The sequence below is a fragment of the Lontra canadensis genome, unplaced genomic scaffold (genome assembly GCF_010015895.1).
Source record: "Lontra canadensis isolate GAN:19392208 unplaced genomic scaffold, GSC_riverotter_1.0 scaffold3, whole genome shotgun sequence".
Lineage (NCBI taxonomy): Eukaryota > Metazoa > Chordata > Mammalia > Carnivora > Mustelidae > Lontra > Lontra canadensis.
This window is the reverse complement of record NW_022630997.1, coordinates 20,889,608-20,906,807: the sequence shown is the minus strand read 5'-3', so window position 1 is coordinate 20,906,807 and position 17,200 is coordinate 20,889,608. Positions and strand designations below refer to the sequence as shown.

Genomic DNA, 17,200 nt, shown 5'->3' with positions numbered 1-17,200 from the left:
ACCAATCTGCTCAGGAGGACCAGGACGCAGGCCAGCAGGATGGCACCAGGCAGCATTCCTCCTCAAGGGCAGTAGCCAGTCCAGGAGTTCATGGGCAAGGAGAGGAGATCCGGGTCAGGCAGGTGGAGGGGCCACCCTGGTGAAAAGCCTCCCAGCCCACAGGAGCGACATTACTCATGGCCACTCCCCAGGCAGCCTTCCAGGATCTCCATGAGCAGGCCAGAGTCACTGCTCTCAGGGAAGCCCAAAGTACGTCCCTTCCAGGTCCTCATGGCACACACATAGCTCCTCCCAGTTCCAGATGCAATTTACCAACCAATTAGGGGTCATTTTTATCATAAGCAATGTTGCCTAGAAACATAGTTGACATTTGACTCTTATCACGTTTCCAGGGTAACAGAGCTGGAAAGTCAACCGAAGGTCAAATTCTCAAGCAGAAGGGGAAATGATAGCTGTTACATTAACTCTTTGCCCACGATTATCTTGGGTCAAGTTCTTTAAATCCTCTCAGCTTCTCTTTTCCTGTCTGTAGAACGGTGATAAGAGTATGTATCTCATAGGTTTGCCATGAGTATTACGTGAGAAGCCGGCCAAATGCCTAGAACAGCGCCTAGCCTAGAGAAAAGTGCTAAGTAAGGCAAGCGGCTATTACTACTACTATTATTACTGTTTTCTTTATTATTAAATTCCATTCCCAGGCTAATGTCCTAAGCAGAGAATAGTTTATGCTCAATTTATGCTTCTTCTTTTTTCTTTTTTTAAAAGATGTATTGCTTTATGTTGCAGGGGAGGGACAGAGGGAATGGGAAAAAGAGTCTTAAGCAGACTCCCCGCTGAGTGCAGAGCCTGATGCAGGACTCAGTCTCACAATCCTGAGATCACAACCTAAGCCAAAACTAAGAGGTGGATGCTTAACCAACTGTGCCTCCCAGGCACCCCTATATTTATTCTTCACAGTAATTTTGTTTGAAGTCAAATCTCCATCAGAGTAATAAATGCTTATGGGTTAACTCAAATATCTGAATTTCCACACATATTCTCAAATATCACATGTATTACATTTCCTAGAGAAGAATTACACCTATTACACCCATAAAACATTTTTCTATTTGAATATACTTAGAGCATAGGGGAAATCTTAAGATAACAAATGCCAGTGTTTTACAATAGATTGATGTGTGAAAATCTGACTCACACACAAGGCTTGCCGGGCATTTTCTGGACCCTGGCTCTGGAATACCAAGTCCCAGACGGACAGAGCTGCAGGCCTCTATCCTCCTTTGCCAAGGCTCTGCCCATGCAGTCCAGACCTGAGCTGGAGGCCCCGTGCCCATTTATCCTTTGCTTTCCTGAGGCCCATCCTGTTCTTTATTTGTGGGCTCAGCAATGAACACGGAAATTCTAGTAGCTCTTCAGTGTCTTCTGGCTCCATCCTATGCTGCCAGGGTGGTAGTAGAGGCTGATCTTAAAGCCAGAGGCTAAACCAGAGGACATGAGGCATGACTGGAAGAACAGGACGGGTGCAGGGTGCAGGGAGGAGGAGGAGGGTGGTTTTCAGACACAGGAGAAAGCCTGGGTATCCCCAGTCAAGTATCAGGTATCCCCTCCTGACAAGGGCTGGAGCCAAGGGAATCATCCACACTCAGGAGACAATCATAAAGTCAGAGGAAAGCAGCAATTGAAGCCATACAAGCAACAGAGGTGAGGACACTATTGACTGAGTGACCAAGGCAGGTCGGCATCACAGTCAGAGGTGGTGGTTACCTGCATGGACGCTGGTATCCGAGATAACCGGGCTCCAGGCCCAGCTCTGACTCTTACTAGCTCAGTGTTCTTGGGCAAGATACTTGAGATCACACAGCTGTATATGTCCATCTGTAAAATGGGGATAAAGAATGCTGCTACCCACCACACAGGAAAAATGTAGGGGCTGAGGGAGACAATGCTTATGAAATATTTAGCAACAGTACGAGGCACTAAATATTAATGGATACCATTAGTATATTGAGGCAGCCAGTGTACTAGTTTTCTGTTGTGGCTGTAAAAAATTCACCACAAACACAGTGGCTGAGAAGAGCATAAATTTATTACCTTACAGTTCTGTAGTTTGAAAATCTGAAATGGGTCTCACTGGGCTAAAACCAAAGTTTTGAGAAGACTGCCATCTTTTCCAGGAGCTCTAGGGGAGGACCTGCCTCCTTTGCCCCTTCCAGCATCTAGAGGCTGCCTCTCTCTACTCCTCAGCTTGAGGCTCTCTTCCTCTACTCTTGAGGCCAGCAGTGCCAGGCAGCACACTTAGCTGGATTGAGTCCTTCTCGTGGCACCATCTGTGGTCTGTTTGCTGCTTCCTTCTTTCACTTCTAAGGACCCCAGTGACTACTATGAGCCCACCCCCCATCATTCAGGACATTCCCTTTATGTCAAGGCCAGCTGAGTAGCAACCTTAATCCCAGCTGCAACTTTCCTCCTCCTCCGCCAGGTCTTCTAGCCCATTCATAGATTCAGGGGCTCTGACTCTGCCTACCACAGATGGAACCAACGATCAGCACAAATTTCCTGCCCCAAATTTCCTCCCCATATGAGGCTGCCAAGGGCAATACAACCCAGGGATTAGGACCACCTCAAGCAAGTCCATCATGGCCACATGTGGACTCAGCAGCCCTGGCCAGATTTAGGCATTGCACACTGCCTCAAATGAAGTTACCTAAAAATGACTTTCGTTCCGCTTATATTTTAAATAAAATGATTCTTTTGATACTGGATTGAACATAAGTATCCTTGAGTTAGACCAAGAACAGCAAATACATACATTGGCCTCCATGTCCTATTCCATGCACTCAAGGCAAACACTCAGCAGTCATGGCATTCTTTCTGGTCTCAGAATCCTCAGCCCAGCCCCTCAGGCACTCCATACCAACAAACAGACACTGGCACATGAAATTATTTTTCAGGCACTATTTGCCATATCTGTATTAGGGAGTAAGTCCTAATAATAATAGACACTACCTTTGTAATAATAAAGAAAGTGTCCAGTTGTTGGGAGTTCGTGAGTACTAAGACTCTCTCCAGCTCTAAAGGTGACAACCCCGTGTGCACATACAAATCAGGCATACAGTGAGGACCACAAGAGTGGCCGAGATACACCCAAAATTCCACAGGGGAAGACCTGCAAGTATGGTTCCAGACAGGACATTTTGTAAAGGAATCCTCCATTTCTGGATGCTCGAGGTTTGTACTTCCGATTCCAAGCACTTAACCATCACCACCTGTCCATTAAAAATAAACTAAAAAGGCCAGAAACATGCTGGGTCTAAGGAGAAAGGACAAAGTTCTTTCACTTCAGCAGAGACAGAAAGAAAAAGATACACATATAACAAGGAGACGAAGGGGCCAAAGTCTGCCGGGAAGAGCCAGCCGCATTGTTACACTGTACCTCATTTGGCACAATCAGAAAGGAGCGATGGCAGTCAGAAAGAACCCGTGCCTGGGAAGAAAGGAGCTTGAACAGATGAGAGAAAGCTTAGGCAGGCGCTTAATTAAGGAATGTGTCAAGAGCAATAATGAATTTTCAAAGAAGCCCATTCGATACTCCTCAGGGGATATAAATCTAGATCATTTAGCTGCAGTGGAAACTCATCCAGATTTTGTGTTGTTAATTTAATATAAAACCCAATCAGTATCTACTATAGTAAAATGTCAGATGCCGAGAGGCCATTCTCCTGGAAAGGCTCTCAAACCCTGAAGGCAGGCCAAGAGAATTATCTTTTCACCCAGTATTTTTATAGCCAATAAAGAGCCTTAGGTCAAGAAGCAGGCTGGGAAAGCATTCGACGATGAGCTGAAACCTGGCTGGTTCCACCTGCACGCAGGGGGGATAACGTGCTTTCGTGCAACATCAGCAAGGCAGTCCAACTTCCCCGCACCCTGACGGAGAAGTGATGGGAGGGAGAGAGACAGGGAGAAGGAGCGGCGGTCACACACACCGGGGAGAGAGAGACAGAGATGGAGACAGACACAGAGAGAAGGGAAAGAGCAATCTGAAATGACGGGCTAAGGAGGCTTGGGCCACGATGCAGGAGGAGCTGGGGACGAACAGGCTAGGAGAAACAACAAGTCAGGAGGATGTCTTACGCAGACGAGTGCCTCCGTACAGTACTCTGGGCCAGCCCACAGACCCTCCGCTGGGCAGGAATCCACCCACGACTGGAGTTCGCGGTGGGGGTGCGGGGCACCACGGCTTACTAAGTCACACACCCTCCTCCCCTCACTCTCCACCTCCGTAGCTGCCCCCTTGGGCCACCGTCGGGGTTTGCAGTTCTAGATTTAGTGTCATGGTGTTTTTGTTTCATGCCCAGCTCCCTGCTAGAAGGACAGCTCTGGGAGGCAGGGATCATGCCAGCTTGTTTACTGACTCCCCGTCACCCCACACAGTGGCTGAAACACACAAGAGGTTTAAGAAATACTGCTGAATGAAGGACTGTGCGAAGGGACAAATTAGGGAGGAACAAACACATGAATATGGACAGGGAGGTATCCGGGCTGCAATCCAGGCAGCGGGAACAGCACGAGCAGATGAGAGGAGACAGGGAAGGAGAGGACAGCCTGGAGGAGTGGCTCCCGACTGAGACGTCCCGCGCTCAGGCCGTCTACTAGGTGTCTCGCCACCACCTTTCAGGAAAGTCTTTGCGCTGGAATGTCAGCAAAACCACTCCACCCCAAAGAACCCAAGAGGACTTTCTGTTTTCAGCACTCTCGCACATCACTGTGGACGATGCAGGCTTCCTAACTGAGGTGGGAGCCGGTAACCAGAGAAGCACGTCCAGAACCAGAGTGCGAAGCCATCTGCTTGCCGTGCCCCCGGGAGAGCGTGACCCATGGCTCTCCAGGTCCAGAGGGGAGCAGGGTCACTGCTGGTGGTGGGGATTTTATCTTATTAGCTTTTAACACAGTCAGTCCCGCGTGCCTTCACCAAGTGCCTACAATCCCGACACAGTTCTCGCACACCGGGAGGAAGAGAAGCATCAGAACTCAGCCAGTGCCTTCAGCCTCTCTGTGCCCCACTGGGTTGGGGTCAGCCTTCATTTCTATTTAGCATCTGCATACGCTTACCCCTAATAAGGAGATTTATTTCTTATATAGTAAAGTTAGGAAGCTGATGGTTTAAATCTGTCTTGAACAAAAAATTCTCCAGAGAGCTGGGAGTGAAGTTGAAGGTCTGGTAATAAAGACCGGGAGCTACCACCTGGTGGCAGCATAGCTAAACTAAAGACAGTGAGTGTCAAGGGTGTGAGTGTGTGGGTGTGCATGCCTGTGCATGCGTGTGTGTACGCCCCCGCAAGTTCAAAGGAAGGAGAGCCTGGAGCGGTACCATAAAATCTCAGGGTCAGAAGCCAACAGCACGCCCCACCCCGCTTCATTCAACAAGGGCCGTTTCCCTCCCAACCTTCCTACTTAGCGCTTGTGGGGACCTCATTCCTACCCCTTTTCCAAAACTCAAGGCAGAAAAGAGGCAGATATGTCCTGACACCACTGGGTGACCTCCAAACAAGCAGTAAAGAGCTCGCCTGAAACCTGCCCTCCGTAATGCTCGTCCTGGGAACAAATGTGGGAATGAACATAGCCTACACTCCTTACTACATTTACTTTCAGCCTCTAGGGTTCAATGGTAACGAAGGTGGGACACTGATCAACATGGCTCTTGGGACATTTAGAAAGAGCTCCTAAGTGTCCCTCCCAGGGCTGGAAAATGCAGATCTTAGGAGAGCAGGCCAGGAGAGTCCTCTGTCCCTCCGGGGCAGCAGACAGACTTGTCCCCAGGAATGTGTAGACCCAGATTCTTGACCCAGTTCTCCCTCAGTGGGACTGGCACAAGCTACTGCATTTTGGAGCCTTAGTTTTCTTCCCTGTGAAATAGAGCTAATTCTATCCACCAAGCCCAAGGATGCTTAGACAAAATAACAGATGAGATGAAAGCAGTCTGCTTACTGGAAAGGCCTGGCAGAGCTATTACTGTGCCCGGTGGTGTTGCAAATACGTGTCTAAGATTAATCAGTTTGTCCTGCATTTTAATGAACTAGACTGCCTTCTCTCCTGGAGGGTCAAGGGTAATAAAAGGAACAGTTCCTCCCCAGGTCCAAGTTGTTGCTCCTCCTGGGCCAAAATGTAAGTGGTCCTTACCAAGATTAAACCACAGAGAGAGAAACACAAACCTAATCGGGTCTAGCATCAGAAAATTCAGAGTTTATATGATCTGGCAAATGAAAAATTCAGTGAGCTTCTTTTCCTCAGCCACAAAGCAGCCAAATTCTATAGCCTGCCTATTGGTGGCCTCCTTCTAGCTCCAGGGCAAGCAGAACCCCCTGACCCCCTGTAACTTTACATGTCACCAACAGCCACAAACCAGGCTCTCTCCCTAGTCCCCTGCTGCCCTGGGGAGAGCTGGAGAGGTTTACTGCCCTTGCTGTGGCTGCCTTTAGCAAAACCCGCAGCTTCCGCGGGGCTGGAGCGTCCAGGGGGATAACAAGTGTTAAGCCTCTGTGTCAACACGAAACAGGTAGTGAAGTGGGGCATTCTTTAACCTTTCAACTGCCCCACAGTAAGGACACAAGGCAGAAATGTTGATACACAGTCTTGGGCCTCCCAAGTAGGTACCAACTGTCCTTCAAATGTTCTTTTGTGAATGGGTCTCTGGTCCAGATTGGAAAGTATATTGGCCCTTCTCGTCACCCCAACACCTGGAAGTGGCAAGCAGCTAAAACACAGGAGATGCTCCAGAAATGTTTGTTGGAGAGACAGACAGAAGTCAAGTGCCAAGACCACCACAGGACACTTGGTGAGCTGACCTCAGGGCCAGGCTGTGGTGGCTAGATGACTTCTTCAGAAGAAACCAGGACTAACACTTATGGCATTTGATGGAGACTTCTGACCGAGAATAAAGAATATGGCCCTAGAGACAGAGATCTGAGCTCAAAGGTAAGCTCTGTCACTTATCCACTGTGAGACCCTGGGACTATTGTTCAACCTCTCTGTGCCACAGTTTTCTCATTTATAAAGTGCAAGTTCATCAAAGCATTCTTATGTGGCTTAAAGGATTCAGTGAGATAGAGGATGTGGATGGGGGGATGATGCCCTCTCTCCTCACCCCTCCCCCCCCCCCCCCCCCGGGGGCGGGGGGGGGCTCATCCAGGAAGAGCTTCTACCAGCACGTCCAGTCCTCCCCATCAGGTGCAGGAAGGGAGCCTCTACCAAGCTTTCCCGCATTCTCCCCATTCTCCAAGAGGCAGCCAGTTGAACTAGCAAGCACCTCACAACGACTGGACCACAGCTTCCAGGTGCTGGGGCTGCCACGTCAAGGGCCCTGCTGGTGTTAGGGTCTGCCTCTGGCCCCTGACCTGCCCACACCCCTCTACTCCAAGGCAACTTCTTGGCACCTGCTCTTCCATTCATGGGTGGGAAACTCAAGCCCACCCCCCTGCCCCGTGCACCCAGGGCCCCTCCATCTTCTTCTCAGCTGAAAGCTGGCAATACTCGATCCAGACTGTTCCAGAAAGCCCTGTCAATAAAGCTGATACACTGATGGGTATTTGTCTCGCCTTTCTTAAATCTGTTGAATAGCCCAGAGGGAAGGAAGCCTAAGTTTTAGGCCGTGTTTCAGAGTGTTTAGCGTTTCATAGCAAATGGTAGTGACATATAAAGAAGGTTCTTTGAGGGTCCGTGGCAGGTCCTCCCGCTCCAACACTGTGCATTGAAGTCCAACATTACGTAGACCAGTGGTTCTCAAGGGCAGCGGCACTGCCCTCTAGGGGAGGCTTGGAAAATCTAAGAAGGGATTTTAGGTTGTCACCACCATGGAGGGAGGGATAGCTCAGAAGTTCCCCTTATCCTTCAGGAGGCTACATGCCAAGCCCCCCCAGCAGATGCCTGAAACCATGGATACTACCAAGCCCTACATACGCTATATTTTTTCCTATACACACATACTTATGATAAAGTTCCTAATTTATAACTAGGCACAGTAGGAGATAAATAATAACTAAGAATAAAATAGAACAACTCTAACAATATGCTGCAACAAAAGTTTAATGAAAAAAAAAGGTTATATGAACCTAGTTTCTCTCTGTCTCAAAATATTTTACTGTACTTACCCTTCTTGTGATGACAGAAGATGATAAAATGCTTACATATGAGATAAATGGCATACCATTAAGCTAGCACTGACCTTCTGAAGATAGGTCAGAGGGAGGATCCTCGGCTTGTGGGCCAGCTGTCCACGGGAAGGTGAGACCTTAGCTAAGGGGAGACTATGTACCGGCATTTAGCAGAAGCGGGAGAGACACAGACACTCTGCCCATGGACAGCACTGTGCTGGACTATGAAGTGTTTTGTACCCCTCGTGACTTCTAGCCATACATATAGGTTAAAAAAACTGCTTATAATATACATTTACATGTATACGTGCATTTGTACAGATCTGTACAAATGTACATACGCATATGTATTTCTTAATTTAATATCAGTAGGTACAAAGAAAAATATGGACAAATATCCCCAACAAACTGTTAGGAGTGCTACAGTGGTTGGTTTTGGGTGGAGTCATATAGACTTTTAATAACTATTATAACATTCCTCTTTTAAGTTTTTATAAGAATGTATTAATTTTACAATTGGAAAAACAAGTTAACCCCCCAAAATGGGCAAAATTTATTAAAATAATTTACAAGAAAAATCCTGTCCTAAAGATGTGACATTTTAGCAAATCAAAACCACAATGAGATACCACCTCACACCAGTCAGAATGGCTAAAATTAACAAATCAGGAAATGACAGATGTTGGCGAGGATGCGGAGAAAGGGGAACCCTCCTACACTGTTGGTGGGAATGCAAGCTGGTGCAACCACTCTGGAAAACAGCATGGAGGTTCCTTAAAAAATTGAAAATGGAGCTACTTTATGACCCAGCAGTTGCACTACTGGTTATTTACCCTAAAGATACAAATGTAGTGATCCGAAGGGGCACGTGCACCCGAATGTTTATAGCAGCAATGTCCACAATAGCCAAACTATGGAAAGAACCTAGATGTCCATCAACAGATGAATGGATAAAGAATAGGTGGTATATATATACAATGGACTACTATGCAGCCATCAAAAGAAATGAAATCTTGCCATTTGCAACGATGTGGATGGAATTAGAGGGTATTATGCTTAGCGAAATAAGTCAATCGGAGAAAGACAACTATCATATGATCTTCCTGACATAAGGAAGTTGAGAGGCAATGCGGGGTGTCTGGGAGGTAGGAAAAGAAAAAATGAAACAAGATGGGATAGGGAGGGAGACAAAACCATAAGAAACACTTAATCTCGCAAAACTGAGGGTTGCCGGGGGGAGGGGGGTTAGGAGAGGGTGGTGGGGCTATGGACATTGGGGAGGGTATGTGCTATGGTAAGTGCTGTCAAGTGTGTAAACCTGGCTATTCACAGACCTGTACCCCTGGGGCTAATAATATATGTTTATAAAAAAATTTAAAAATTACTAAAAACAAGATGTGACATTTTAGAAATAAGTTTACTATATATGAATCTATTAGAGCTAGGTAATCAAAAAAATCTGCTTATAAATTTCTGTGCCTAGAAACTAAACTGCTTCACATATAACTACAACTTGTATTTCTGCATGGTTTTAGAATGCATGGAATTTTCCAGGAATTCAATTAGTATGAAAATGGAGTGTGAAGAATCACTTACTACTTAAGAAAACCCAGGCACGGGTGCCAATGTCGCCGGAGGTACATGAGTCGCGGATACAACAGACCCACGTCAGTCGCTCAGCATTTGGTGCCGTAATGTTGGCAATGATTCTGGGTGTGGGTGCCTGCAGCTGACCATTTCATGATGCCCTCATGAGCAGGCAATCTGAACCCTCCCTCTCCTTTAACTTATATTTCAATCAGGGCGCATATTTGAGTTCTAAATTTTCACGCATAGGTAGGTTAGATTATTTATGAATGGCACATCAGGGTACCAAAGAGAACATCATGCAATGTTCGCCACAGAAAAGGGCCCATTGGGACTGACAGGACAAAGAGCCACAGACTTCGCCCCTCAGATCCCAAGTCAATGCCTCCATCGACTCTGACCTCCAGCCCTTGCCTGCACTCTCCTGTCACTCAGCAGGCACAGCAAAGGAAGTTTGGAGAAGGAGTGTGCTTGTCACAGCCCATGATGACAGCCCTAACTTTGTGCAAAACAGGATCTTCGTCTGTCTGGGGCGGAGCGGGGGTAAGCAGGGACTTCCCCCCTGCTGTCCACAAGAATGAAGAAAGCCATGGCTCAGCAGAAGGATGGAGGCTGGGCTGTGCTACTTACAGAGGTCTTCGGTAGCAGCAGGCACAAAGGCAGCCATGGACTCATAGAGCTCCTCGTCGCAGCCGGGGTTGAGGGAGCATTTCATGAGCAGGTCTGTGGAGAGGTGGGCCATGGACTCATACACGGCATCAGCCTCCTCCCCTTGCATCAGTTCCTCTTTGATGTGACTCTTCAGCATGTCCACAGTTTCCTGAAAGAGAAGACGGGACTCACAGGCACCCGGAGACACTCTGGCCTTCCGGGACAAGGGAGGCCTTCGGTGCACTTGGGACCGGCAAAGAGGAAACGTTCACACGGGTCAGCATTCAGCTGTCCCACCAGCCCGCAAGCTCCTGGAGGCCAGGCTCCAAGTCTGTTTGTCTTGTGTGCTTTGTTTTAATCTTCGTGTCTTCTCCCAATGCTAAGCACAGAGTCATGCACACAAGAGACAGGCATTAAATGTCCGAGGAGCTGAGGGTACAAATTAAAGGCTTCCTCAAGACCACCTACTAAGGGTCAGGTGCGATGCCAGGTGTTTGCTTGTACGTTACCTCATGTCATTCTTTCCACAGCTGCCTGAGAAAGTTGCGATATTCCCTAGTTCACACATGAGAAAAACCACAGCTCAGAAAAACCTAGCACCTTACTTAAGGGCGTGCAGTCCTGCCTTCTGACCTTTCTACTACACCCTGGTTCCTCCAAAGGAAATCAATGATCTCCAAGGCAGTAACCCTTACTGACCAACAACACAGATATCCAAATGAAATGGTGGCTACTAAGTTGTCCTTGCTCTGATATGTAGTGAGGTGGCCCTCAGAAGCTCACTCCCTAGTCCCTGTTCCTTCCAGCAGGCTGCTGCCAAGTGCTTGCCGTGGTTTCATACGCAGTGTGTCCAGAGGAAAGACAGCCTTAGCTGAAAGGCCCTGCAGTCAGACAGACCGTCCCATCCTTCTGCCTCCCTGTGGTGGCAAAGGCAGAAAGCTGGCTTCTCTGAAACTCTGCACAACTTTTCCTGGTAAGAAATTTTGGTGTTTCACAACCTTATTTCAGCATCGACCCACAAAAATCCTCATTTTCATCACACCACCTCGAGGGAGCTCATCTGCTGTTGACACAACCTGCTGGTTTCTTGATGCGACTGAAGGACTGGTCCAGGTGATGGCTGTGAGTTGTTGGGAGACTCAAGGTCTGGCATTTGGTTTCAATGTGGTGGAAAGAGGAAACGGACAGTCCTTAGAGGTCATAAAAGCATGCAGGGACCTTTTTGTAGCAATGCTGAAGATGCATTGGCTGAAGGTGATTACAGCTAGAGAGCAAAGAAGGTATGAGAAACGGGAACGCGATTAATTTCGGTACAAACTGAAAAGGCATCGTTCCACTTCCCTGTTACGTAGAATAAAAGAACAAGCCCCAGAACTGGCATCAAACTAGGTTCCTGTCCCATCTCCACCCTTGCTAGAGTGCAACCCAGGCACAATTATTCTGCCTTCCTAATTTAAGCCCCATCTTCTCCTTGTTTGTTAAAGACAGACAACAATACTGTCAACTTCCAAGGGCTGCAGTGAGCATGAAGTGAAACATGGCATTTGCCAATCAAATAGATTTGATAACGAGGAGTCATGACTGTGAACACAGTATGTCCCCAATAAAAACTACTGGCGTGGAAATGATGTGCTGCATTTTATACGTTTGTGACTTCAAAGTAAAGCAGAATAAATACTCCTGGACGGTGAGTACTTTTTAGCCTCATTTATGTCAAAGGTGCCCAAAACGACACGCCGACTATTCTACTTGTTCAACACACTTATTCACCCCCAAACTGTGGGAGCCCCCCTCTATGCCTTAGTGAGTCGTTGCCTTGCGGACTGTGAAATAACAGCACGGAATTAAGTTTCTGGGGAGGTGTAGGCTCACTCCTTTATGGAGATAGAGAGCAAGACTAGATTGTCTTTATGGTTCCTTTGAGGTCTCAGCCCCATGCAAGAGACCGAGAGTCCCCACTGTGACTCGTGAAGATGAAGGAAAACCAGAAAAGGGGAGAGTCAAGAAGGACGGGGGTCTCCAAGACAAGAGAAGTGATACTGGAGCATGGAGCAAAGACTAGACAGTGGATGAGAACTCGAAGATGTTCCCAGAGGTCGATGATCAAGGAGGATCTGGAGGTCCAAAACCAGGTGAGCTAAGAAACAGGGCATATCTCTCTTGGGATCAGCAGAGGCTCAGAAAGAGAGACAGGCCATTAGCACAACAGGGGACCTCCCAGCTGGCCTCTGGGAAGCCTCAAGTGCAGAGCTTCATTGTGGTCTCTGCTGAGAACCAATCCTAACAGTTCACCTGGACCTGATGGCGGCAAGGCAGCTGGGAGCATCCCACCAAAGTCCCTTGGGGATGGGGTGGGGCTGGGGAAGAGGGATCAGCATCAACCTGCAGCAGATTCAGTCTTTAAATGTCTCTGTAAATCTCTCTGAGTAGACCTCAGTGCTTTACATCCATTATTTCCTTTTATCCTGAAAACCACCCTATGAGAAGAACTAGCATTACCCTCCTTCTGCACTTTAGAAAACTAAAAGGGAGAGGGTACGTGATATGTCCAAAGTCACATGGCTGACAAATGTTGGCGCAAGAATGTGGACCTAGGTCCATGGGACTCCAGGGAGCATCTCTTAAGCCCATACAAACTGGCCCTGCCAGAGAAGAGGCACGTATCTCTACTGAACAGGTAGGCCCTAGGACCACAGAGTCCATTTCCATTCCTGGGGCCTCTCCCACCTTGACCTTACCACATACTCATCGATGAACTGCCGCAGGTCCCTGAAGCCGTGTTTCTCAGCAATGGTGTTGGGATAGTGGCCATGCTTGTTGGCCACACTGTATGCCTGTAGGGCTCCCGGGCAGGTGAGCAACAAGGCAGTGAGGTTCTTGAGCCCATACTTCGCAGCAAAATGCAACAAGGTGGGCAACTCTTCATCCCTCTGATCTGAAAATTGTTCAGGAAGACAATGGACAAATAAGAATGAAGGCATGGGCACCCTTGTTCATGGAGACAAAGCTGGCAAGCCTACCATGGTATCCAGCAGGCACTCAATCATTACTTCTGGGTTGATTGACCTAACATCTGACAGTTTCCTTTGAGGCACAGCTGAAAATTCTGCCCTCGGATGATGGAAGAAATGATATGTTAATTAATTAGCAAATCTAATAATTAATAATCTACCTTTTTTCTCTAAAAGGATCAAAGAATCCTGAAAAATAATACTAATTCAAAATATGCTGATTTTCTAAAAGCTTAGGTAGCAACCACAAAGTACAACAGGAATGATGTCTTGACCTTCTCTGCAAATGTCACAAAATTTTAACACAATTGCTTTGTGCTGATTTAAAAAAATTAAGTCCATCTTCTTAGCTCTTACTCCAAATTTCATAAAGTATGCCCAGTCATCCTAGTATGTTAATTAGCCTTTCCGTGGCCCTTAGTTTTGAACTAGAAGATATTTCCAAACTATTTCAAAAGGGCTAGGAGGATTAATAAGACAGTGGTATTCAGTGAGTTCTTTGTTTAGGACAGGTTTTGAGTGTTGAACCGCAGGATGACCGTGAACCTTTTGGATTCAGGAGAAACAAAGTACTCCTTCGGGTCACTGGATCCTCGTGACCTCCTCCACATACTAATATCTGGATTTAGCAAGCTAAACTCTACCAAGAAAATAGACGTGTTTGCATTGTGGAGTTTGGGACAAATCATTCTTTTGTTTTCATAAAAGTTGATTTCTTTTTTTTTTTTTAAAGATTTTTAAAAGATTTTATTTATTTATTTATTTGACACACAGAGAAAGATCACAAGTAGGCAGAGAGGCAGGCAGAGAGAGAGAGGAGGAAGCAGGCTCCCCGCCAAGCAGGGAGCCCAACGCCAAACTCCATCCCAGGACCCCGGGATCATAACCCAAGCCGAAGGCAGAGGCTTTAACCCACTGAGCCACCCAGGCGCCCTAAAAGTTGATTTCTAAACCCAACAGTGATAGATAAACAGACAGATATATACTACTATGTACACACACACACAGATTTTTCTTAGTAAAACAAACCCAGCTTCCTATTCATCAGGATATGATCCTTGGGATGAAGGTCTGAAACATGTCCCCAGGACCCCACATTGGCAGGCTATAAATACTCTTCCTGAGCCTCAAGTTTAAGAATAGAGAATATCAACATTGCAGGAAGTAATGTAAGAACAGTCCACAGTATTCCACAGTAGAAAAATGAGGAGAGGCAACAAGAGAATGACCCCAGGAGAAGGACCTGAGGGTAATATAACCCTATTCTTATGGCTCTACACTAGGGAAGGATGGGACATGGGGCAGGGGGCAACCAGGCTCCATCATGCAATGTGAAGAAAGAGCAATCTCCACAGAAGAGCCCTACCAGGCGTCCTGTCAGCCCACCAGGCACCATCCCCCAAAGGAGCCGTTATCCAGCCTGTCACGTGCGCACAGGAGACTGCTCCTCCCTCACTGAACAAATGTTTGTTTCGAGCCTACAATTAGCCACCCAGGCACTGCCTCAGCCCTCATGGAGCTGACAGCCTGCAGAGAAGACAGACACAGCTGAGAACTAACACAGAGGATACCCGACATGCTAGGGGAGCCCACAGCACATAGACAGAACCCACCAAAGGATCAGAGAGGTCTTCCTGAGGAAGTGCCACCTAGGCCGCTGTTCGGAAATGACGAGATGTTAGCCAGGTGCACAGCAACCAAGGAGGACAGGAGGAAACTGAAATCCCATAGAGTTCAGGCAGCAAGAGGCAGGGCAGAATTCTCATGAGGTGGAAGAAGTTCAGACTTCCTGTAGAGCAGAGCCCAGGGACAGCGTAGAGATGAGGGCAGAAATGCAGCGGGAACCTCTTGGGAAGGACTTGCAAAAATGCTAAGGAGTCTGGACTTTATCTAGAAGGCAAATGGGAACCACAAAGGGTTTTTATTTAGCAAGGGGCTGAAATTTTCAGATCTACAATTTAGAAGACGCTCTAGCTTGCAGTGAAAGAACCATTCGCAAAGGATGAGCTGCAGAGTGGGAACCAAAAGGGTCCAAGCATGGGGGGATTGGATGCTGAAACCCACAAACTAGAATCACTCCACAGCTGGTTTCATGAGGCCTGAATTTCTGACGTACTTGTCATCATATCTTCTTCTTCCAGTTGGTTAATTCCAAAGAGGTGCAGTCCACTCGCAGGGATGTTGTTCTTCAGAGACTCAGTGAGCAGTTTATCAAGGGTCTCCGTGTTGTAGGGCACAATTTTAAAGGCCTGAACACAAAAGTGAGGAAGGTCAGATTTTAAATCCAGCCATCTTCCATCCAGTAGATTCAAAGCCAAAGAACCACGAGTAGAAACTACATGTCCAGAAACTGCAGGTTTCCTTTCCACATCCTTACCTGACACATGAACTCCACGGGATTTGCTGCATTGGACAATAAATTCCCGATCTCTTCCATGTCAGTATAATAGCTGATTACAGTTTCACACACCACTAAATCCCCGGAATAGATCTTCAAGGAAACATTCCCAGAGGAGAGGCCTGAAGAGAAGAAAAAAAAAACAAACAAACAAACAAAAAACACAAGTGTGCCTAGAAAGAACAAGGGCCAGGGGAAACTATCCGTGGATTCACCTTAATGGTAAAGAAATTAACTGGGGGCTGGAAGAAAGATTTGGGAGGTAGGTGCCGGAGAGAGAAGTGAGGGGAAGGGTAGAAGTAGGAAGTGAGGAGACTGGCACCTGAGAGGCCCAGAGTCAGAGGAACTGTCCCCGTTGGTTTGGCAATTTCATTTTTGGAAGATTTTCACCTGTTTTGGTTGCTACAGTAGGCCCAGGACCATGACAAACAAGAAGAGTTGAGTTTAAAACACTTTCTATAGGGGCTCACTGGGTGGCTCAGTGGGTTAAAGCCTCTGCCTTTGGCTCAGGTCATGGTCCCAGGGTCCTGGGATTGAGCCCCAGATCGGGCTCTCTGCTCAGCGGGAAGCCTGCTTCCTCCTCTCTCTCTCTCTCTCTCTCTCTCTCTGCCTGCCTCTTCACGTACTTGAGATCTCTGTCAAGTAAATAAATAAATAAAATCTTTCTTAAAAATAAATAAATAAATAAATAAATAAATAAATAAATAAATAAAACACTTTCTGCAAAGGTCAGCGGAGGCCACAAGGTGGGAAAAGATCCTGGCCGGCGGAACTCAGTGCTTCCATAGCCCTGGACTGGGAGAATTGATTCACTGGCTCTGTGGCTGTCATGACTCTGTGCTCTTTAGCTCTTCTCCACCACAGGAAGGGGTTTTGAGGGGGAAAGAAAAATTAAAAATACACCAACCACAAAGATTCGATTCACAAAAGAGGAAATGCAACAAGTAGAGAACATGGAAAAATAGCCTGGTTAGTAATCAAAGAAATGCAAATTAAAATAATGGGCTACTCTTTCAAAAGACATCCAATTAGCAAAGATATTTGAAAATGATAATGCCTAGGGTTGGCCATGACACAGCAAACTTGATAGATAGGAGTAGTATTTCCGAAAGCAAGGAAGCCCTGTTTTCCAGGATCCTTCAAAATGCACCACGTTTCAGGGGTTCCATCTTGAGGAAATACTCCTCAATCCATGCAAGCATAAAGATGTTTGATATATCAGAATTTAAAATAGGAAGAAGACAATAAGAAATCAGAAATGACATAAATACATAACAATGAGGAAGCGAAAAATTAAAAGATGATACTTCTTTTCAAGGGAGTATAATGCAGCTTTAAACAAGATGACTTCTAAGATACAAGTTCAACACAAGGAACTGGTTTTATAAATTATGATACATCTATAC

General features: G+C 46.8%; 1 protein-coding gene across 5 annotated transcripts in view; it reads right to left on the bottom strand.

Moving 5' to 3' along the window:
- The window catches only part of PIK3AP1 (phosphoinositide-3-kinase adaptor protein 1), a 115,855-nt gene that overhangs the window by 39,642 nt on the left and 59,013 nt on the right, over positions 1 to 17,200 (bottom strand). For all 5 annotated transcript variants that reach the window (XM_032883306.1, XM_032883298.1, XM_032883315.1 and 2 more), the window contains 4 exons: positions 15,774 to 15,916; positions 15,513 to 15,645; positions 13,124 to 13,320; positions 10,365 to 10,554 (listed from right to left, as the gene is read on the bottom strand). In XM_032883306.1, the coding sequence (XP_032739197.1) occupies positions 10,365 to 10,554; positions 13,124 to 13,320; positions 15,513 to 15,645; positions 15,774 to 15,916 (663 nt within the window). The remainder of the gene's footprint in view (positions 1 to 10,364; positions 10,555 to 13,123; positions 13,321 to 15,512; positions 15,646 to 15,773; positions 15,917 to 17,200) is intronic.